This window comes from Drosophila obscura, unplaced genomic scaffold, assembly GCF_018151105.1.
Source record: "Drosophila obscura isolate BZ-5 IFL unplaced genomic scaffold, ASM1815110v1 contig_4, whole genome shotgun sequence".
In the NCBI taxonomy this organism is placed as follows: Eukaryota; Metazoa; Arthropoda; class Insecta; order Diptera; family Drosophilidae; genus Drosophila; species Drosophila obscura.
Genome location: NW_024542828.1, coordinates 10414275 through 10437783, shown reverse-complemented (window position 1 = coordinate 10437783; position 23509 = coordinate 10414275). Strand labels below are relative to the sequence as shown.

At 44.1% G+C, this 23509-nt stretch overlaps 2 protein-coding genes across 17 annotated transcripts in view; one reads left to right on the top strand and one right to left on the bottom strand.

The window, feature by feature from the left end:
• Window positions 1-23509, bottom strand: part of LOC111070199 (dystrophin) — a 160369-nt gene that overhangs the window by 109611 nt on the left and 27249 nt on the right. For 15 of the 16 annotated variants that reach the window (XM_022360572.2, XM_022360593.2, XM_022360582.2 and 12 more), the window contains 4 exons: window positions 23298-23393; window positions 23063-23192; window positions 15446-15609; window positions 15227-15332 (listed from right to left, as the gene is read on the bottom strand). In XM_022360572.2, the coding sequence (XP_022216264.2) occupies window positions 15227-15332; window positions 15446-15609; window positions 23063-23192; window positions 23298-23393 (496 nt within the window). Of the gene's footprint in view, window positions 1-236; window positions 2073-15226; window positions 15333-15445; window positions 15610-23062; window positions 23193-23297; window positions 23394-23509 lie in introns of those variants that run through there. The other variant, XM_022360589.2, reaches the window with a different exon arrangement.
• On the top strand, window positions 19643-21419 carry LOC111070205. The gene is made up of 2 exons (XM_022360602.2): window positions 19643-19775; window positions 19837-21419. The coding sequence occupies exons 1-2, from the start codon at window positions 19773-19775 to the stop codon at window positions 21130-21132; spliced, it is 1299 nt and encodes a 432-aa protein (XP_022216294.1). The 5' UTR covers window positions 19643-19772; the 3' UTR covers window positions 21133-21419.

The following is a 23509-nucleotide window of genomic DNA, read 5'->3' as shown; positions in this document are numbered from 1 at the left end:
GAAGAGAAAGAAAAGGTACTAATGGGAAGGATGGCATGTGACAAGCAGTAGCTTGAGTATTATTTCCCAATGATTCTTAAGCCAGAAATCAGAAAAATTCTGGTTCAAATATTCCTCTTTGCTTATGGAACTTAAAAATATAACAAAAATAATACAAAAATTAAATACAAATAAGTATATCGAATATTTATTACTCTTTTATCGGATTTATTGTCTTCTCTTTCCCTGATCCTTACCCTGCATCCCACCACCGTTGCTGGCATTCTGCGAGAGCTGCGTCTCATCGTGCGAGGAACGGCGTCGCATTCTTAGCTCCTCCCGCGACAGTCCCCCTCCAGCGGCCACCTGAGCGGCGGCAGCGGCGGCGGCTTGCACCTGAGCAGCGGCAGCAGCAGCAGCGGCGGCGGCGGCAGCCCGCGATTGGGCCTGATGCTGGAGCAGGGCGGCAGCGGCCGCAGAGCCCGGCGACGGGCCCATATTGTGGACCACCTGGGGTGGTATGTTCCCCAGTAGCTGCTGTCGGATCTGCTCACGGAATTCGCTGCTCAGCGGCATCGGTGGCTGCTGGGAGGACGCGGAACCACCACCGGAGGAGCCTCCATTGGAGACGGATCCCAGGGCAGGATTTGCCCCGGCCGCGGCAGCAGCTGCCGCAACACCCACGGCCGAGAGATTGTTCTGGAAGCGATGGCGACTGTATTGCAGTTCCAGCGGAAGATTACGATCCAGGGATCGCATGTGATGCTCGATGGTGGATCGCATGGACTGCTCCACGTGCGAGGATGACGATGAGGAGGAGGAATTGTGCAGCGATTGCTGTTGGGCCTGGGCCCGCAGCTGTTTCAGCTCCTCCAGTGATTGTCGCGAGTCTCCTGCCCGTCCCTCATCCAGCGAGAGATTCCTCTCGTAATTGGCGGTCCTTAGATTCACGGATCCGCCGCCCAAGTGGCGTGTCCCGGCCGCCAGACTCGCCTTGAAGCTCAGGTCAAAATTATTCTGTACCGCCGCCTCCATATTCCGGAGATTCATCTGCTCCTGCATGGCCCGCTCCATGTTCCGCAGGCCACTCTCGATACCTCGCAGGGCGTCCTCGGAGCCAAACTCCTCGGTGGGCGAGGCGGCAATCATCGACGGGCGCTGGTTGATTTTCTTCGCCTCGCTGGCCCTCGTGGGCGCTGGGGATGGCACCGGATTTAGGGCGTTCTTGGAGCTCTGTTCGCTCAAAGCTGCCACAGCGGACTGCAGCACCAATGGCGGCGGCGGGGGCGGCATCTCAAAGGGATTTGAACATCGTCTGGCGGCCATGCCCTCAGCAGACAGCGTTGAGTGCTTCTCTGGTGGCGGCGGTGGCTTCTCCTTGAACTTCATGGCCACCAAGGGCGAGTTCTGTGCCGAACTCTGAGCCGAACTCTGTGCGGAGGCTGGCTTCTTGGGCAGTGGCGGTGGTTGCCTCATCGGCGGCGGCAGTCCCGGCACCACCATCGCCTGCCCATCGGGCAGACTCTTGAGGCTGTGCCGCTTGGGCGGTATCTCCGGTGGCGCCGCCCTATCGCTGGCTCCTCGGGCTGGTATCGCCGGCACGGGGCGACTCTGCTGCGGTGGCAGTGGCGGTGGTCCCCCCGTTTTGTGCGCTGGCAGTGTGTTGTGATGCTGCCCCTGCTGCTGCTGCTGCTGCTGCTCCTGGGAGCTCTGTTTCCTCAGCAGCTGCTGGCCCCGGAGCGCCGCCTGGGCGGCCAGTTCGGAGTTGAGGCGTGGTATCTCGGGCGCCAGTTTGGGGCCATGTCCTGTGGCATCATCACCGCCCAATGTGGGCGGCACTGGAGGCGGCGGTTTGGCTGTCATTCTCTGTCGATTCTCTCTCCTCTCACTCGGCTCCTTTGTGCGTAAATATCCCTGATTGAGCCTCGAGGCGAATGGCTAATGGCGGAGGCTTCTATCGCGGGAAGTTTAGGGGTCGGTCGGGGCGGGGGATTGGGGATTGCACTTCACTTGATTTGTTGCATTATCACGTTCCGCATTATGCGATTTTGATATGTTCGATTTGCATTGCATTCGTCGTGGCTCGGGCTCTCCTCTCTCCACTCCTCCTCCACGGCACAAAAGAAAATCGTAGCAAAAAAAACACGAGGGGACTCTGTTGACATTGGGGGGTAAAAACGGTAAATAAAATTACTCTCTCTCTCTCTCCCGCCCTCCCACTCCCACTTTTACTATCTTTCGCTCGCTCTCTTTCACCGTTTTTTTTGCCAGGGTCTGAGGTTTGTTTATAAAACGTGCCGGAAACTTAACATTGGAACATGGCCACAATGCAAATACTCGCGTGACGCCAACGAGAGAGACATGCAGAGAGAGAGAGCGAATAAAGCACTTAAGAGAGCGACAGAAAACACTCTTAAGTATACACTCTCTCTTTTGGCTTTAAAGCTCTCTCTCTCTCTCTTTCTCTCTATCTGTCTCTCACAGACTCTGTCTCTGTCCCTTCTCACGTTTTTTCACCACACTTTATGCCTGGATGTGCGCCGGCTGGCCGCTCGTTGCATACTTTTTGGCGCTGTTTGCTTTGACACCTCATTCGCACAATACAGTGGACACTGGCTATAGCCGAAAGCTATGTATTTTGTTGAAAGAAATATATGAAAACTACTAAACAAGTAATTATAGAAAAAATTTGTAATGGAAAAACCTTTAAAAAAATACAAAGCAAAAGTTTAAAATGAGTCAGTAACTAGTTGGAAAACTTTGATGCTGCCTCTTGTCCATTTATTTTAACGTACTTTTATGAGTCCAAATGCGAACATCTCCTTTTATGCTATATCCATGCTATTATCTCCTTGCTGTATATATAATCTATATCCTACAGTTCCACAGAGCGCTGTACAGCGTATAGTCTATGGCATCCTTCTTGGTAAGTTCGAAGAGAATTGAAACCTTTCTTTGTCGCAGATTTCATGGGATTTTATACAATTTCCTACGAGTTCTGCTTGCGTCTAGAGTTCCTAGATTTCCTCCATAAATTCTCAGAATTTATCAGACACTTTTTGGCTTCATTAACATTCTCTCAAGCACTTTCTGCATTGGCCTCTTCATTGGAAACTTTCTAAGCAACAGAATTCCCTTGGTGCTTCATAGCCAGCACCCACTGTACACTAGTATCTGCCTTGGCTCGGCATTTTTGGTGAACTCTTTTGCATATGCAATCGCAGCGCTTGCCACTACGAGCATCAATGTTTTTTTCACGCACCATGAAGTTTGTTTCATGGTTTGTGCTGTTTTCTGGTTTTCCTTTTTGCTGTTGCAACTTTTGGCACCTGCAACAAAGAAAAATCAAGCAGAGGCGCAGACAAGACTCCCACCATTGATATGTACTGGTGGGGCAGGTGCATTTAACTTCTGCAACACACACACACCAAACAGAATGCCCGAATACGCGGAACAGAACGGCAGACAGGACGGGAACAGCAGACAGCAGGAGCAGAGCAAAGCAGAGCAGACAACAATATCGTAGACGATGGCCATTTGGCTTTTGGCTGCACATTGCAGTTTCCACTTGTGATTCTTTTGTTAGCCACTGACGCTGACACTGCCACATGCCGCCATCCACTGTTGCATCCTCGGAAATTTCCTGTTCGTGGAGGTACTAGTAGAAGAACTATAACCCCTGTCCAGGCAACTACTTCTGACTGCCCTTTGGCCCCCTGAGTGTCTTTTGCTTGCCCCTTTTGCCGCTCGCTGACTTTCAGTTAATAGCTTTTCTCGCTTTTCTCGCTTTTCCATAATTTTTGTACGGCTCCTGCTGCTGCTGCTGCTCCTCTTCAGTTCTTCATTTAATTTATGACAAAAGTTGATTATTTTAAACTTTATTTTGCAGCTGGAACAAGTTTCTGTCACTCCGTTTTCCCACGACACTCTGCCCCCCCTCCCTACTAGGACTCCTTCTCTGCCACACAATTGTGTGCCACAATTAGCCGGAGGCTCTCTCACTCTCTCTGCCTGCACCGAAAGTTTTTAGCAGGGGGGTCGGTTGGGTAGAAAATCCAGCAAAGCGGATTAACAGTGGGACAGTGGGAATGCCTGCCGTTTGCTAATGGAATGGGGATTTGTATTACCGAGCAAAAAGAGAAGTTTCAGGCCGATGGTAGATTGCCGAGCAGATGTTTCTGTGAATAGATTTTGGCTAGGCAAGGAATTAGGGGACATAATCTATAGTTTCGAATGAACTAGAGCATGAAAGATGTACCGCAGCTTTAATTTGTAGGGCATTATCCGACATAGTCTATTGTATTTTGAAAGGAAAATGCTAAGAGAAATGCTGTAGCAGTCTCTCACTAGCAATGCGGGCATAAAAAGCTTAATAGTGGCACTAATCTGAAGGACCATGAAATCTATCAGAATATGGGCATTGAAATATGGCAAATGCCCCACACAGTATTCCACTTGCCATAGACCCGAAAGCCCATTGATAAATGTTATCAATATGGTCTCTAATCAACGAGCAATCGAGTCATGCATTGAATATGCCCATAAATCCACCCACACCTACCGCCCGCCCACCGAAAATCTGTGGCACTTATCCGAACAACAGCAGCAGCAGCCTGTCCCGAATAAACCCACTTGATTACCTTTCTCTCTCTCTCTCTCTCTCAACAACAAATATGTTTTCTGACCTCTCACAATTTGAGCTACGATAAATTCCTATATACATTTCATGTCTCTCCTGTAGATTGGCTTTGCCCCGCATTGTTTTTCCTGGTATATACCATTTTCCCCGTATTTTCGCCGTATTGTTTTTCCTAATACCACAATAATGACCTCAATAATGGACGTAATTTTTCCATGACACTCAATTGACACATCAATTGTTCTATGTGGGGGCACTCGCACTCGCTCACTCGCTCACTCTCTGTCTCTCCATCAATCATTAATCATTTTACTGGTTTTCCAATAGCATTTCCTCCAGCTTTTGATTGAGGATTTTTCCTGTTTTGCTGTTGGCGTTTACCACAAAATTTCTCATTTTAAGTTTTTTTTGGTTTTGTGCAATATTTTGTGCCTATCAAAATGGCTCTCAAGCATGCCATCATCTGAGGAAACTCCCCCAACTCTGTGCTGTCTGTGCGCGGGGAACACAGCTGTGTGTGGATTGATGGGGCTGGGCTGTGTGCTTGGCTATGTGTTGGTTTCTGCTGGATAGATAGTTTATCTTTTCTATACAAAACACGTTCCCTGTTGAGAGATGCGGCTGGTTACGGTGGCTACGAGTGTGTGGTTGTGTGGGTGTGTGGGCAGGGCCTACAAGTAAATGAAATGTTTTCCTGCCTCCGCCTAAAAGTATGCAATCAAGTCAAATAACTTAAGCTTGAGTCGGTGTGTTCATGTTCATCATGGTGTATATTCCATTGCTTGTTGGTGTATTTCCAGTTGTTGTGGTTGTTGTTGTTGTTTATAGTTTTGTTGTTGGTGAACGCAAAGTTTTCCTGGCTGTTGCTGCTTTGGTGGTTCTGCTTTTCTGATACCCTTTCTGTGGTGCGCGATGGCATAAGCTTGAAGAGCAATTTGGAACGCAGAAAGAAGGAAACAGTTTTATGTCTATGATAAACAAACTATTAATGGCAAAACGTTTCTGAGTTAGGAATTATTCATTTACGAAAATTATAAATGGTATATTTTAATTCCTTGTCGAAAAGTCCTTCCAAGTTTCCTTTAAATAATACACAATAGTAAGGGGTATCTGCAGGTGCGAACCCACCGAAAAATCCCCATTCTATCCTTCTTGTTTTCCTTTGCCATTTCTTTACGCCAACGTTTGCTGTTTTTGTGCTTCGCTGGAGTGGACTCCAATGAATTGCTAGACGCACACACAGACGCAAACACGCGCGCTCACACACACACACACACGCACACTGCTACACACTACAGATTCACAGAAGAGCTCCTCAAGTTATGCTACACAATTTTTTTCCTCCAGTGTTTCGTCTCGTCTGCGAGAGAGGACTTTGAGGAGTTTCCCAGTGCCCCAGGATTGAATCCCATTTCCCAGTCCACAGCTTCGTTCCGCGTAATTTATTGAAACACATTCATTTCCCGCTATGATATGAGCAGCAGCAGCAGCAACAGCAGCAACAGCAGCAAAAACATTGAAAAAAATTGGTAACACGCCCACTTTATTTAGCCAACCTCCCAGCTCCAACTACCACTGCTGCCGCTGCTGCTGCTCCTCGTGTGTTTTTGTGGTTCCTTTTATTGTGGGCAGGGGGGGCAGTGCTGCTGCTTTATTGAATATTTATATGCAAATTGTGCCTCGAATTTTAGTAAAATGCTGCCCGCCTGCCTGCCTGCTAGCCTGCTAGCCTGCCTGCCTGTCGTTTTTCCCCCTCGTTGATTTTGCTTATTCGTTCGTAATGGAATTTAATATTTTCGATATAATTATTTTATGTGCACATATTCATTATAGTTGTATGCAGATTTAATGCATGGTGCGACTGTCATTTTCTGTCCCTTTGTTTCTGCTAGATAAATTATGTGTGATTGGTTCGGGGATTGGTGCGGGGATTGGTCCCGCACTCGATTCGATTGTCTGTTTATGGGTTTAATTGTGATTCATGTGATTACAGGAATAATCTATCGAATCGTGTACTTATTTAGTTACACGAGTATTTAATCACCCTTTTGGCATAATCGTGTTTACGAATTACTCGGCTTGAATTTTTAATTGCGTTCTTTTGAATTTTAAATGTTAGTTGCATTAAATATTAAGTAGTCTCCACCATATGTAGTTTAATGTATTTTCATATTCACAACTATTATACAATTATTTTGTTTTCAAATTGTTATTAATTTTTATTGCCTTTTGGATAATTATTCTTTAAAAATTTCAACGAAATTCAGCAACGAAATTATTTAAAATCTTTTTTTTCGCGTCTCACAATATACAATTATTTTTAATATTTTTATTTTTGATGCCATTAATTGTATTCAAATTAATTCAATTCCTTTTCGAAAAATCGTCAAGGTTCCCGAAGAAATTTTATATTTTATATTTTATTTTAGTTTTATTCACATTTTATTTATGTTTTTGGAGTCACAAACATTTGATTTTTGGTTTGTATATTTTATTGTTGAACAACATTTTGCGGCTTTTTTTTTTTGTTGCCACCCTCTTATTTATTGATTTACACAAAAACACGGCATGGGTGAGTGAGTGAGCGAGAGAGAGAGAGAGAGAGCGAGGGCCGCCAGCACAGAGTGTGAAAGAGAGCGTGATAAAGTGAGGGAGTGACACTGAGGGGGAGGGAGAGAGAGAGCAAAGAGAGGGCTGGGCAATAAGCCGCCGCAGACACAAAAAACTTTAAATGCCTCCGTTTTTGCGGTTTGACTTTTTTAACCGGCTTTCCACGCACGCACACACACACACACACACACACACATATAAGCACTGTCCACACACACACACACACATCCACGTACAGTTAGAAAGTTTTTCGCGAAAATTGGATAAATAAATATCTCATTAAAAATTACAATAACTTTGTGTGTTTGGTGGGGGGCGAGGGGCTGGGGACTGGGGCTGTTTTTCACGCGTCGTAAAATGGAGACTGTCGCGTGTAGCGTGAAAAAGGGATTTGTTATTTGGAGGAGTGTCACAACCGTTTGTACGCAATGAAAGCCAACGAATGTCCTCGCTGGAAGCTTTCAGTGCGCTACGGACCCCCAAAAGAGAGAGAGAGAATCAAAGAGAGAGAGAGTTTCAGCGGAATTTCAACACGGAAGATAGCAAGGTCCAGGGCCAGGCAGCAGTGGAGCAGCAGCAACCCCCAAATGAGTAAACAAAAGGTGAGTAAAAGCATTTAAAGAGAGAGAACCGCCGAGCATTTTAAGAGCAAAAGGAGAGGCAGAAACAACCCCCCAAAGCAGCGCCCCAAGGCACACACTCCACCACTCGTAAAATGGAAAAGCTTCTCCCACTGCAACATTCACCGGCATTCCGCTGCTCTCTCTCTCTCCCGCTTTTCCGGCATTTGTTTTGCTTGCACTCTCTCCCGCTCTCGCTCTCCCACTCCATCCATGTGCGGTGGCGTGGGGGGACACATGCGCACTTGCCCCATAGCCGGAAGACATTCAACCTTCCTGCCACATGTTGTTGTGCGTATGGTTCTGTCGCATGCCACATGCCACATGCCGCATGCCGCCTGATGCCTGAACCTTGACAACTGATAAGCGGGAATATTATATATTTTTTTGCACCCACTAACTGAGACAGGGGGAGAGATAGAGAGGAAGAGGCGCAGCCAGAAAGAGACAGCAGATTGAGAGCTTCGTTTGGTTGCTCTCCATTGATGGAATTTGATGATGTTTTATGGTGCATGGTTCTGGCTTTAGATGTAGATCTATCTAACGCTTTGACTGCCGCCCCGCCCCGCCCCCCGCTTTGAATGCGGGACGCCAACAAATTGCTTCGTGTGCATTGGCCTTAATGAGAGTGAAAGAGGGCCAAAGAGGAAGTGGGAAAAGGGATGAGGATGGTACGCTGCTAAAGAGGAAGATGTGGATGGAGGGAAGGATGGCAGGGGTCTGATAAGAAGGCTATTTAGAAGGGATTTGCAAGGGGGAAGACTGAACTGCTGGTTAGAGAGGAACTAGAAATAGTTGAGGGGTAAATGGAATAGAGTTCTGTTGGGAAATGGCTTGCGAAAATACCTTTATGTTAAATACCTAAATGAGAAATGGAATCTTTTAGCTTCGTTAATCAAAATATAGCATTCCTACAAGTCCACTTAAAATTCACCACTAAGGGAAAGAGATGGGGAATGGGAATGGTAGCAAACCCTGCCTTACAATTAAATTATCTTTTTTTATCCTTTGAGTTTAAATCTCTCCAATCACAAACATCATTTATTGCACTACTTAAAAATAAAACTCCTTAGTTTTATTTTCTCTCGATTTTATGTCATTTCCAAAACGAGCTGCTATAGAAATCATCTCTTAAATTTCCCCTCCCCTCCCACCGTGCTCTTTAACTTTTTCGCATTTAATATGCAATTCCATTTACGGCGATTCCTAGACAAAAAAAAAAGCATACAAAACACACAGAAAATCATGTTCCTCTTTGTGTTGGCCTTCAAATTATTCATGAATATGAATATGAATAAATAAAGTGCAGATATGATGAGTACTGTGAATGTGAAGCACAAAACGAGTCAGAGAAAACGAGAGAGAGAGAGACAAACAACAAGTGCAACCTTTTTAATGAATTTAATTAAAATTCATTATAAAAAATAAAATTGCTAAGGACATTTTGGTCATGTGAGATGGCCAGACAGCAGAGGATCCCCAAGGCAGAGGACACACACACACACACACACAGGACACGCAGGACGCACGCAGGACACGTAGCAGTGTGAAAGCCAAGACAATTTGCGTAATGAGTGGAGTGCAGCAGCAGCAATGGAGCACTGGAGATTCAGAGAGATATACTACCATGCCCATTCCCACTCCCACTACCCACCCCATCTGCCCTTAATGTCTTACTGTTTTTTTTTTTGCACAGAGAAAAGAATTTATATTTTTTCTTCCTGCTGGTGAAAGCGAAGCACAGGACTCGTCTCAGACTCCTGGCTATCCCTTCCTCCCCACACAAACACAGAGAGCACAAACGAACACCCTCTGGCTGCAGGCACAAAACCTGCGAAAATTTAGAAAAAATATTCCACATATTTTGCTCAGAGCCAGCCAACACAAAAAAGAAAAGAAAATAAAATAAAAAGAAAATTCTCAACGTACATAAAACTATTTAGACGAAAATAACTTTCGGGGGCTGCCTGCAAAAAGGCTCAAAGGCTTCGGCTCCTGCGCCAAAAGTCCAACAACCATGACAATAATTTCACTTAATTCTAACTTAAATTTTATGGCGGAGAAGGCGAACAATGGGTGGGGGAAGTAGCGGGTTCTGTGGCAGGGGGTGGCGGGGTTAGAGGCTATATCCCAAGGGTTAGCAGCGGTGCAGCGTGTTTAGGGGTGAACTCTGGCTTTATGTCATAAAAAGGGCTGAGGTTAAGCAGCCATAGGAGAGACAGGCTCTACTTCACTTCTTCACTTTTCAGCTTCTGTGTGAGTGTGTTTTTTTTTTGTGAGTAATTAAAAAAAAGAATAAGACGATGACAGGCATAGGAACAGAAAGTAGAAGTCGACTAGGGGATGCGCTGAGATATACATACATATATACTCAAAATATATTTTATACAAATGCTAATAAATAATAAAAGATATGGCAAATAGATGGAAGTCGACTTGTGGATGAAAGAATCGTTGGATAAGAGAATGTAGAAATTTGGAAATTGAGAAACAAAACTAAATAATTTCTATGAATTAATACAATGAATGAAATACATTCTAATCTTTCTATTTCCATCATCTTCCCAGGAATAAAAGTCACGCAATTTATTCACAATAAATACTCAAAAAAAGAGTCACATTTTCAGCTCTAAGTACAGGCTCTCTGTACTTAGGCTACACATAGCTCAATCCTCAATCTATATATCACTTAAATATTCCAAAATTCTCCCTCAAGTGTAACCAAACGAGTTCCTTCTGGGAATATGCTGCTAAATTTTAAAAGCAGAGCATACAAAAGCAACGAACTTCTTGAAAGCGCAGACACAAGCCAGGAAGCTCAGCCGAAAGCCATGCCAAAGAAACACGCCAGACAGAGAAGTAGAATGAGAGCAGGAAGGCAACACAGACCGAGAGCAAGATAAGGAAAGAGACAACGCGAGGCATAAAGAAAGAGAAAGACAGAGACAGAGACAAAGGGTGAGAGAGGGTGTTTAAGAAGGGTGCTCTGGTGGCAGGGGCAGGCCTATTAAAGCGTGTAATGGCGTGAAGCCGAGCACCCAAACGGAGAAGTTGAAGGCGTTGCAAGGCGAAAGGCTGCAATTAGAGGCAATTTCATAGCAGAGCAGAGGCGTGGGTGTGGTGTGGTGGGGTGGTAGGAATTCGCATGCCACACAGAGAGAGTCAGAGGCACAGGCACAGGCACTGGCAGGACTGGAGTGCGTTGTCCTTTCAGATAATGTTCTGCCTGCTGCTGCTGCTGCTGGTGCTGCTGGTTATACACTGGCGTTGCAGCAACAGCCGGCCACTGCTGCAGCACAGAACTAAAATTGCATGTCAAAGACAGATTTACGAGCGGCGTGGCACACACACACACACAACAGAGAGACGCAGATACACCACACTACACCCCCCAACCATATGTACAGTTGTGTTCAATGAAATAGTAGTGCCCCCACACACTTTTTACTTTATTGACTACCTGAAGCCCGGAGTAGTTGGTAACCAGAAACCCTACATTCCCTTCTTTTAAAACCCAAGCGTAAATAGGTTTTGAAAAAAACAACAAACAAATAAAACTAGTCCAGTTCTTTAATTTTTTTTTATCAATTGGTTATTGGAACGGCCGGTATGGGTCATACCCCTCAATATGAGCCAATAAATGAACCACTCTAAACTTGGCCTGGTACGGATTTGTAACAAGTATGGTACAGCATATTGATGATTTATACCAGTTGGACAGTTGGCCTGCGTCGACTTTTCCGATAAAAACAATTAGCGAGTCTGGGTATTTTAGCATTACTTAGACTTTTAACAATTACTGTAATTTGAATTTAAGTATTAAAGCACCATGCTCAAAACCATAATATACCGCGCTAGAAAGTACTACTTATATGGTGGGCCCGCAGCCTTCCAGCTTTCAATTTAGTATAACGTGCCAACTTTTAGCCTCCATAACACCAAATTGTACTGCAGCCCCACGCCAACGACCCACCCACGTGGACCTAACAATGGAAACCCTACCGCACACTACATAATTTTTTTTGTAAGGCCTGGCCCACCACGCCGCCCACCCTAAAAATAATTCGCACAAATTTTTATTGGTTACAGTGTACCACCCTTTAGTAACCTACCCGGACCCATGATTCGCACACCCTTCAAAAATTGGGGGTTAATTTTTGTTTTTCTTTTTATAATTAATACACACTATTTAAGAAGTACGGTCTATAAAACAAGGATGGATTGTAACGGGTCTTGGTTACCAAAGCTTTCTGGTACACGTTCAATTTGACTAGAACACTTAGGCACATTAACACAATTGTACGTGCCACAACACTCCCACACTTCCTGTGTGATAAGAACTTTGGGCGAGGGGGGAGGGGCCAGCAAGAAGTTTGTGTGTGACTCTTGGCCTGGCCGAAAGCTGAGCCCCCAAAAGAAAGGTGCAGTCGCACAGATTGCGATAATACCTCGTAAATAATGGTTTAATTAAGACCCCGAAAGACTTACAAAAATAGCAAATTAATTGGGGGCACCTTTGCTCTATATCCTGCCTCAATCGCTATCCTTCAAGCAGGTCCTTTTGCTCTGATCATGCCACCTCTTTGCTAATGGACTATGGTCCTCAGGTGACCCTGTTTTTACGCTAGAATCGGGGCGGGGGTGGGTATATTCAACTGCTTTGGTTGGGTGGGGAAAACAAATTGAAATACAATGCTCGTCGCCTGATGGCCATACTTTTGCCAGAGTTTTCTGGCCAAATGCCAGAAGTTTATGGGCAGCACAACATCAGCAGCAGCAGTAGCAGCAGCAGAGGGGACCATTTTCTGGCCACAACTGTCAAGGTTTTTGGAGGGCATCAGCCGCAGAGAGAGGACTAGAGTAGAGTTAGTAAAAGACAGGGAAGAGGTGTCTAAAATTAAGAAGAAGTTGCGGGAGCAGTGGAAGTTGAAGGCGAATAAATTTAATTTCCAGTTAAATATCTCCAAAAAAAAAACTATAACATATTTAAATAAAATTTAAAGCAATGTCAGCACAAAAATAAAATGTCCTTTGCTGCACAGGGAAATCACAACAAAAGCAACGGCCGACTGTTTGCAACTCCCAAATGCAAGAAGAGGCTGCCCTGCAACACACAGAAGCCAACGACACAGAAGCCTGTGTGCAACACATTGTGGCACGTACAAATAAGCGAAGAGCGGGAGAAGGGGAGAGCCACAGATGGAGTGGGACAGAAGGGACGTTCGTTGGACAAGTTACAAATGTTTATGACAAACCAAACATCATAATAATATGTAACAAGCAGTGCATGCCTCATACATGCTACATGCCACACACACCCAGCCCACACTCTGCTGCCACCACTCATCTCTCCGTCCCACCTCCTGGTAATCCCAGCCACCAAGCAAAGAGCAGGCCATACAAATATTTCAGTTACCATTGGGTTCTCCCACACTCCCACCCATCCCAGCCCATACCCTCCCCTCTCTCTTTCACTCTTGTCAATTAAATGTCAACTGGCATAAATGTTGCATGCCTCTTGCTCTGCCTGCCACAGCCTGCCACATTAAAATTCCGCAGAGAAAAATCAACAGAGAAAAAGAAGTAGGAAAAAAACCAAATTAAAGAGCATGCGCCTCCTCCTTCAGGCAGAAGGAAAGGCTTGCTCTCTTTGGGCAGTGGCTCTACAACTGTGCTTTAGTGGCTCTACAACTGTGAGGTGGGTTTCAGCCCAAGAGTATGCAACACCTTTTGTCGAACGTCTGTTGAGATATTCAACATGATATTTCCTGGGTATTAATCAGTTGATCAGTTTTTTTTTTTGCAGTTATTTTTAACACATAATAAAAGGTATTTTTAATATTACAAATTACTGGGATATATATTCTTGATCAGACATAGTTCGACTGCCGATATAGCCCCATTATTTAATGTCATTCTTCAATCGTTTCTCTGTAAGATCTTGCAATCATTTATGGATGTTTCTTTTGAATATTAAATAGTTCAATTATGGCCTTAAGTATTACTTTTAGAATGGGTTCTTTAGGGGTACAAAATGCTTCGATTTATGGAGCTACAACTTTGTCTCTGTTTAGCGTTTTTGTTCTTGTTGCTGTTTGTGTTTGGTTTTTTTTTTGGAACTTTTGACCACTGTCCTTTGACATTATTCTTGGTTTCTCTTTTCTCTCTCTCCCTCTCTTTATGTCACTGTGCGCCGCTCTCTTCCCTTGAGTCTGTGTGTTTGTTTTTGACATTGTTTCCTTCGCCACAGACAGTCAGGACATTCAGACAAATTAAAGAAGTTTTATCAGGGAAGAGGAGGGGTCGGATGGTCGGAGGTTCACGGCCCCATTATGCAAATGATGACGAGAGGCTCCATAGCCACATTCCCCCATTGCCAGAGACCAGCTCACCTCCGCTTCAGAGCCTTCTGTGGTGCCTCTCCGGGACTCCTCTTCTGTGGTGCCTTTCCTCGCTTTCAGAGCCTTCTGTGTGTCGTTTCTCCTTCACCTCTATTACCAATTTTAAGTGGCCATCCATTGGGTGTTGCTGTCTGTTTGCTGTTTTCACTACAAAACTCTCATATGTCTTGCCTCAACTCCTGGCTCCTGGCTCCTGGCTCCTGCCTCTGGCAACCCTTACCCTGGATTCCCTTCCTTTCTGTGCATTTCATGCACTTTCGTGTGTCTGTCTGTCTCGCCTGGCGGAAATTTGTTTGCACTGAAGTGATTTCTGGCCGTGAGTGTGTGTGGGGTAAAGGAAATGGAACCATGTTTCCAATGTCACTCCATCGCAGACAGGCAAAAACCAGGCCTAATGAAATTTCCATACGAGTACGCCAGAAATGTAAGCCAATTTGGGGACAATTTCATTCAAACATTAATTGCAATTGCGATGGGATATTCATGGAATTTATACTCGTATAGGAACAGAGGAACAGAAATTGCCTGATGGATAGCATAATGATTGAGTTTAAGCAGGGGTGGGAGGGCTGGCCTGGGCGCTCTGATTGGAAGGTAACTAATGGGAATTATCTCTCTCTCTTTTAAAAACCGAACGGCATCGAAGGGTAAAGGCGTTTGGGCAGCACGGAAATTGGGTTTGATTCAATGCGGAAATTGATGCTTAAACGGAATACGAAATTGTCATTTAAATTCTATAAAATTAACTTAACTTATGCAGCTATATTTTCACAGAATATATTCGAATGTTGAATAGAAAAAGTATTAAATTGTAGAACTTAAATTGAAATCTTTAGACGGCAGATTCTCTTGGCATAAGTGTAGCCCAATAATTGCCAATTTGTATGTGGAAAGTCTTCACATCCAGGCTTCAGGTTATTCCCTTACCCACTTATCATAGCATTTCCCATTGTATTTTCCATATAAGTTTTGCTTACCTTTCTCCTGCAATTGCTGACGCTTCATATCGCCTTTGAGCACTTCCGCCGTGTGAACCAATTCATTGAGCTGTGGCTTTTTCATTTTCAATTCACGTAAAACTTTCTGTTCGGCGCACAAAAAAAAAACAAGAAGAAGAGAAGAATCATGGTAAGAGAATGCATAAAGAGGGGGTGCAATGCAATGGTGCAATGGGGGGTATAGTGAATAATGCACACCTCCTGCTTCTCGATGGCCAAGCGAATGGCATCCACATCCTCGACCAGGACACTCTGTATCTTGATCATGTTTTGTTCCCAAGTCAACCAATCGGAAATTTGCAGCACAGACTTATCGAAGCTGCCGGCCAACGCTCCACTGCCGCTCGGTTCGTTATTGTACTCTGTGGAGAAATAAAAAACAGAAAAAAAAGATCCGTGGAGATAAGATTTTTGAAAAATTGCTGCGAAAAGAGAGGGTAGGGTAGGGTAGGGTAAATAGTGGGTGGGTTGGGGGCGAAAACTCTTTGCTAATTAGGTGTCCCTTCAGTGACAGGTTCTCCTCCCATGAAGCTCCCTTCATGGGTCCACGTGTCACGGCTGGGAGAGCAGGTCGCTGATGATGATGATTAAGTTGCTCTCATTAAAGCGCGGGGGCTTGGTTGGTCTTGCGGTCATCCTCTGCCTGATGCCTGCTGCCTCATTGCCTGCTGCTTTCTCTCTCTTTTGACCACAGTTTGCTGCATACTTAACGGGGTCAGCACCAGCTGCGTATTGAATATCTTTTCCTACCTCTCTCTCTCCTTCGTTTCCTTTAAACTGCAATATTATTCTCCCTCTTTTTTCTCAGAGTTTTCCCTCTTGTTTTTCCTCCTATTTTTTTTTTTCTTTTTCCCTTCCTCTTGTTGCAGTCTTTGTTGCTGCGTATTCTTCTTTATTTTTTCCCTCGTATTTTTTCTTTGGTTTTTCCTCTTTCTTTATCCCTTTTTTCCATCTCCTTATCATCTCTTTACTTTGTTGCACATTTAAGCAAAAGGCAAGTAAATGAAAAACTATTTCAATGAAGCAAAAGTTTCAAGTGTCTTCGGTTGATGGACAAGCAGTGGGACACAGTGGGGCAAAAGGCTATAAAAAATAGCAAACAAATTTGGAACTTAAAGCGGAAACTTTCAAGCAGAATTATAGTTTAAAATCTTCAACAAAACTTAAATAAAGTGAAAGATCTCCAGGAATCCACTATAAAAATGTATTAAGAACGGTATTCCTCTAAGAATATATCCCCAAACTCTCGCTATTCCTTCTGTTAGTATTTGTAAAGTGAAAAAAAGAAAACGTTTCTGCCTCGAGAAAACAGTTGGCAGGTGTTTGGATGTCCCTTTAAGATTCTGAAGAATCTAGATCTGTTTTTTAGATATATAATCTTGATTTGAAGTTGTTGCTTTCATTTATGCTATGCTATTATTTATTAAATTTATTTCTTTTTCTTTCATTTACTATTAATTATTTCTGTATATTATTTAAACCTTTAGATGGGCACATTTTCATCCCAATACCCATGACATTGTAACCACTTTAAGCAATTGCTTTGCTTGTCATTTGGAATCCATCTACTGTTCCACTGCCACACTCGGATGCCGACTTCAGTCAAAGCAAAGGGAAAATACTTGACGACAGTGCAGCAGCAGCAGCACATAATAATATTATTCTTGTCCCACCGCCCCCTCCTGCAACTCCTTTTCCCCTTAGAATTTCCCCCATTTTTGCTGCCCATTAAATGACAATTTTTCAATCGGAATGCCATTCAAAGCGCACAGCAGAGACCAGGGTGCAAATATCTCTGCGAAAAAAAAAACTTGAAAAGGGAAAAAGGAAACACTTAAAATACTTCGAATACAACAACAAAAAATCGCAAAGCGAAAGGAATCGAAAGAAAAGCTTAAGTAGGCATAGAAGCAAAAGGAAAAGTAGAGGAGAACAAGAAGCGGCAGCAGAAAACGGTGAAAAGGTGTCTTCTTTTGTGGAGGGAGCCCAAAACTTTGATCCTTCTGTGCAAAAGTTATGAAAGTTTCTTCCCTTCCAATAATCCGTGAAAACAAAATCAAACTACGAGCAAAACCAAAACCAAAGGCAAAGAAAATACAATGAAAATATGTTGAGGTTTTATGGAGAAACTTTTAATACCCTTAAAGATTGGCCAGCATTTCAGACATTCATCGGATGCTGGGCTTCCAAAAGCTTCCATTAAAAGGGAAAATTTTGAAAATATTCCACGCGATCTTTGCAAACTCCGCTCAATAATCAGCATACCCTGCCTCCTTTAACGGCACACAAGACAAAGACAAATAGAAGGACAAAAATTGACTTTTATTTCTGTGTGTGTGTGTTTTTGGGGGGGGGGGGAATCGCCCATGTCCCGGACAGGATTAGGCGCGCTCGCGCGGCCGACGCGTCTGCAAGGACAAGGGACTTGAGGGGCGACAAATGCCAAGTCCAAGACGACAGTTGAAAACGTTAGGATCAGGACACAGGACGACGACGAGCAGGACATAGTCCTAGGGCTGTGTCAACTTGAGGAGGAGGAGGAGGCAGTTCGTCTGAAAGCATTTGGAAGCGACTGAGGGGCTGCAGCAAGCGAATGACTGAATGAGTGACTGGGTGAATGAGGGAATGAGCGAATGAATGGAGAGTTTGAAGCACACAAGAAGCTGTTAAGCAAATATATATGCGCAAGGAAAACAGGAGTGTAAAAGGATATGCATGGGGGAATGGGAGAGGGGGGAAGCAAACCAAAAAGCAATAATAACATGGGCTCCTACACAAAAGGAATGGGCGGGGGGTAGGAAGCCCACCTCAAAAGTAGCAAAGTGGAGCGAAGAAACACGTTAAGTGTAAAATTTTCTTTTCACTTCATTCCCTGATGAATGTCCCTACCGCCCTCCCTCCCTCTCTAGCGTACGTACACCCCTTTGTGGAATGGCAGCAGGACAGGTGCAAAATGGTAGAAAATATCATACATCTAAAATGTAAGAATAAAAAACCCAAAGAAAAGCAACGAAAATGAAAGGCAAGTAAAGTAAGGGAACCACTGATAGCACACTCTCTCCCTACATTTACGCCTCCCACCACCTTCCCACCACCTCTTATCACGGAAGCAAAAGCGTTCGTTCGGTCTACCAGGAAAATGTCATAATTCATTAAAAGCCAAAGAAAGCGTGAAATTCTCCCCCCAGCGAGCAGCATGGCTGTCACTCAGAAGGAGAAGCTTCTGCTTCTGTTGCTGTTGCTGTTTCCTCTGTCCTTTCCTGTCGTCCTGTTTTAAAGGACACCACCTAATATTGAGGACACCTGAGCAAGAGGGCAAGAAACTCCTTTTTAAAGGCTCAAAGGCTCAAGAGGTTTGCCAATTTTATACGAGTGCCCCACGACCTTGAATGTTGTTTCATTTTTCACTTTGTGACTTTTTATTTTTGGCGGAACAATTTGAGATTTTTAAAGGAACAATTTTGGTTATACCTTTTGTTTATTTCATTTTTTTAATTGCTTTCAATATATTTCGAATATATTTGGAATTCATATTTGCTGTGCTTCGATATTTTGATATTTAATCAATCACGTTTCACTTTCAATTATTGATTTCGATTCACTTCTCATGTACTTTATTCACAGTTCACTTTTATTTGTGTAGTTTTTGGGCATTTTTGAGTGATTTGTAAGCAATTTAAAATATTTTTTAAACTTTTGAAAGAATTTAAGCTTTTAAATCATTTTTAAGCTACTTTTATTTTTATTTTATTCACAAAACCTTCACTTTCAGTAAACAATTTTCCAACATTTCAGATTAATGTTCGACGTTTTTGTACATTTCCTTGAAGCACCTTCAACTTGGATGTTATTTATTTATTATTTCGATTTCGATTGTTGTTGTTTCACATTTATAATTATTATTATATATTCCCTTTTTGTATATTTTATTAAATTCACAACTTTCTTATTGCTGTTTCCTGTTTTCGTGGGACTTGTTTACTTCCTTGTCGCTGAACGTTTTCTTTTCAAATGTTTCGCTATTTCCGCCAACAGCTGTTTGAAGGCGGCAAAAACAGGAAGTCCTTTGAAAAAGCACAGGTCTATAGAAATGAGCTTAAAGTTCGGATGAAGCAAGAGAGGAAACGCTTTGGTTTGGTTTGAAAATTTGAATTTTTGAAAATGAGTGATACATTAGCCAGCTTCTGTAGGCGAATAACGCAAAGCAGTCCAAGCAGTCAAAGCAGTATGTAAAGCAGTTTAACCGTTTAAGCAGTTTAACCGCTTAAGCAGTTTAACCGTTTCACATTGCCTGCGCAGCAAAGCAGTGTTTTCAAATTTAAATTCAAGTTTAAAAAGAAATATAAAAACAGCCTTAATTTCAGTGAAACTCAAGTGTGCCTTTACTTTTCTGAGCCAAAACTCACATGACATATAAACAAAACGTAATCAATCACAAAACAAACAGAAATACCAAACACAGAAATAGGGCTACACACGCCACACGCTCAAAAACGATAAAAAAAAAAGAAAGAAGAAAGAAAGAATGGTAATACCACAAACCGCACCCGCCGGGCTATGACGTACCACTAAAACTCTACAATCCTTAGGATTCACCGGACCCTCCAGCAAGGAAACCCAAATTCTCATCGATGAGCCGGCAGAAGCCCGACGCATCGAACACGAAGGATTCGATACGGAAGCGCATGTTCCGATTGAAGTTCTCGCCCACCGAATCGGTGGCCGTGAACCTGCGCGAATATGGCTTGATGCAGACCTCTCGGCAGGCCGATACGCCGTATCCGCGGATCGAGCAGCCCGTCGATCCGAGTCTGCTGAAGGCCCGTCTGGTGGAGAGCAAACATATCCATTCCAGTTCCAGCAAGGGCCTGAAGACGGTGTCCTCCAATCAGTCGACTTACAGTGCGGATCCAGACGGCACCCATATGCCGCCCACACCGAGTGTGGAGGCGGGCCCAGGACCCGTGCGGGACAGTACCAGCCTTCTGCTGGGCACGCCGCATCCCCGCAAGGGCCAGGCCATCGATCCCAAGTCGCTCATCCGACGACTGAGTGTCGCCAAGACCAAACGTAACTCGTTGGGGGCACAGCGGAGCTCCTACGGACATCTTCCTGCCTCGCGCGCCTCCTTGGAACGTGGACGGACTTCTGACGGCGGAGCACGCTCCTCGCACAACCTCATGTCTCCGGCTATCAAAGGAGCCCTCGGCATTGGCACGCCGCATCCAAAGAAGGGCTACATCCTGAATGCTCGGGAGCTGACCAAACACCTGGAGGCCACCACTGGGGCAGAGCCCCACACTGCTCCCGCTCCGAAGAGCTCACGGCGCCGTCGAAGGAGCAAGCAGGTGACCGTTGCCTTGAAGTTCGCCCACATCGAGGATGTCAAGTCCACCTCCTGCCTAAGCATGAATTCGGGGCGCCAGACCGGCTCCTTCCTCACCAGCGACGGCAGCATCCTGACGGTCACCAGTCGCGATTCCGGCACCATGAAGCCGTCCTTCGAGGAGCGGCGGCGTCTCTTCTACCAGGACGAGTTCACCATTGCCAAAAACGGGCGAAAGATGAGCGACATCATCATGGCTGTGCCGCAGAAGCCGGTGGTGGAGCACAAGGACAAGGGCCATGACCAGGAGGTGGACACCGAGCTCGAGGAGTTTATACGGACGCAGGGTCTGATCAAGACGCAACGCGATCAGCTGACAATCACAAGGATGCCGTCCGCGGCATCGTCGCGACGGCAGAGCGAAACGGACTCCGTGCGGAGCTATCGTTCGCGCAGCAGCCGCAGGAGCTCCACGCATCAAGGCATGAAGCGCAATCGCACACGAAGGAACATCAAGTTCAGTTCGTCAGAGAGGGAAAAGAGAACGTATTCAGATTGAGAAAAGAAAAGTGGGTAAAAAAAACAGCTCCCACTTTTCCTTGCTCACTATGAGCAGCGCGCTCCTTTGCCCAGCCGTTATTTGAGCAAATTTCCAGTCTAGTTCTTACTTTAAGTATCTTTCCCTTCGATCTGATCATATTTAATTTATAATAATTTAAAGCCATTTTAAAATATTATTTAATACCAAAATAGGATCCTAAAGCTGACTTAAGTTCAGGGAAATACAAAAATTGTATTCCAGGCATCTCCATGCCCTTTTCCTTAATTAAATATCAAAGCTAAAAATTGCATTAAATGATTAAACTCTTTCGAAAGAATTACAAGGACTATCTGCCAATTCAATCTGCCATTCGACAGACGGTGCCTGTTACCTTTATCGAATGTTAATCGAATCGAAAGACAGAGATACGCACTTCCCCCTGGCAGTCTTTCCCTCTATCTCTCTTTTGCCTGCCTGATGTTCTGACATTCGGAAATATTTATCAGCATCTGGCTGCATCTGTGTTATGGCAACGGGAAATACGAGACAGAAACAGAAACAGTGCCACCAGATTGGGGGCCCTTGCACTGCCCACACTCCCCACACTGCCGCCCTGTGTTTTTTTCTGTTAAAGTAAGTCAACACCAAAAACATTCACATAAAATGTCAAAAGTGCCATTGACATGCGGCATTTGGCTGCTGCTGTTGCTGCTGTTGCTGCTGCCGATTGCCGCTCTGCACGGGCGACTGGACGGACGCATGCTTCACGGCTGGCCTGGCTTTCGGCCTGCCCTTTTTTACCATACAAAATATAAACAAATAATAACAAAGGAAAACATGTGAAAATAAAATAGGAATATGGGCCTAAGGAGTACCCTGTAATTGGTAGTGTTCAGCGCTTTTGAAGGCATTCCTTTTTGAAGCTATTTATTAATCTATAATACAGAATTTCATAGGCTATGAAATGACATCCAATATGCTACCCTACATACACTTTTCTGCTCTACAAAAAAGTAAAAACCCAACACCAACCAAAACCCCAATTAAAACTGCAACAAAGTAGCAAACGAAAACAAAACGAAATACTTGTGCGCGATGCGTGCTTTTTCAAGAGTTTTTCCCTTTTTCACATTACGATATTATTTTTTGTCTGTGATGTCTGCTCATATTTTTGCCAAAGAAAACACTACAACTCAAAGGGGAGTGGCAGAGACGCCGCCAGTGATTATTGAATTTCAATTATGGATAAATATTTGCATGGCATTCGATAGCAATACAGAATTTTAATTGGGTTTCTAATGAAAGCAACAAAAATATTAAAAACAAACGCCAGTCTTTGGCGAAATTCTAAACTGTTTTCAATAAGGGAAAATTGAAATTAATAAATGAATAGCTCGATGGGGGATATATGTAGGAGTGCTATTAAAAGGCTACTTCACTTTGCGTGGAATATTTGATTAAATATGCAGAAAATATGCCAGAGAATGTTGTGGGAATTTCAATAAAATATTGATTGGGTTTACATTTTTTTTAGTGGGAATTTAGGACAGGAAAGGGTAGGGTAGGGAAAGTAAATAGGATTAAATCACTCATTAAATTCCCTAAATTCTATATTCCTTTCCCTTAAATATGCACCAATAAAAGCATTTAAAACCAACTCAAACTATCTTCTGCCAGAGCCACAAGAGCACACACACACACACATTCTAAGCCCTTAGTTCTTATGTACTTAGAGCCCTCAATTGTCAAGCCTTTTAGCCCAGTCAACAACTCTGCCACTGTCTTCTCTGCCATTTAAGCCATCAACTCGAGCGTAAGCCAAACACAATTGAGGAGCCCAGAAACAATACGAGAGGAGTACGCTGAGGGGATACGATCTTTTGGAAAACTATTACAAACAATCAACAATCCAGTAGGTGGTGGGTGGGCGGCGTAGGGAAAAACTCACCCGAACGCTGGGCGGCAATGGGCGGCACTCTTTCATCGTTTTCCTTGCCATTGGAAATTCGGTTGCCATTTCGCAGTTCCGTCAATGAGAGCTCAATGGCATCCGCATGAGCAATCAAATTGTTTTTCGTCTGTGCAAAAGAACAGAGAGAAGAACAGAGCAGCAGTTACAAATGGAAACAGATTGCAATGGATATGGGGATGGATATGTGGAGGTGGGGGGGATATGTTCAAACCTTTTCAATTTCGTTCATCATGAGGGGCGTCACCTTTGGCATTTGGGCGTTCTTGCCAATGGCGCCGACAATCACCTGTAAATCGTCGTGTCGCTCCTGCAAGAAAAAGATAAATAAATAAATAAATATAGAATAAATACAGGAATAAAAGAATGCATTTAAAGCTCTGTTCAAAGATGCACAATAAATGTGTGTGAGTGACGTGTGGTGGG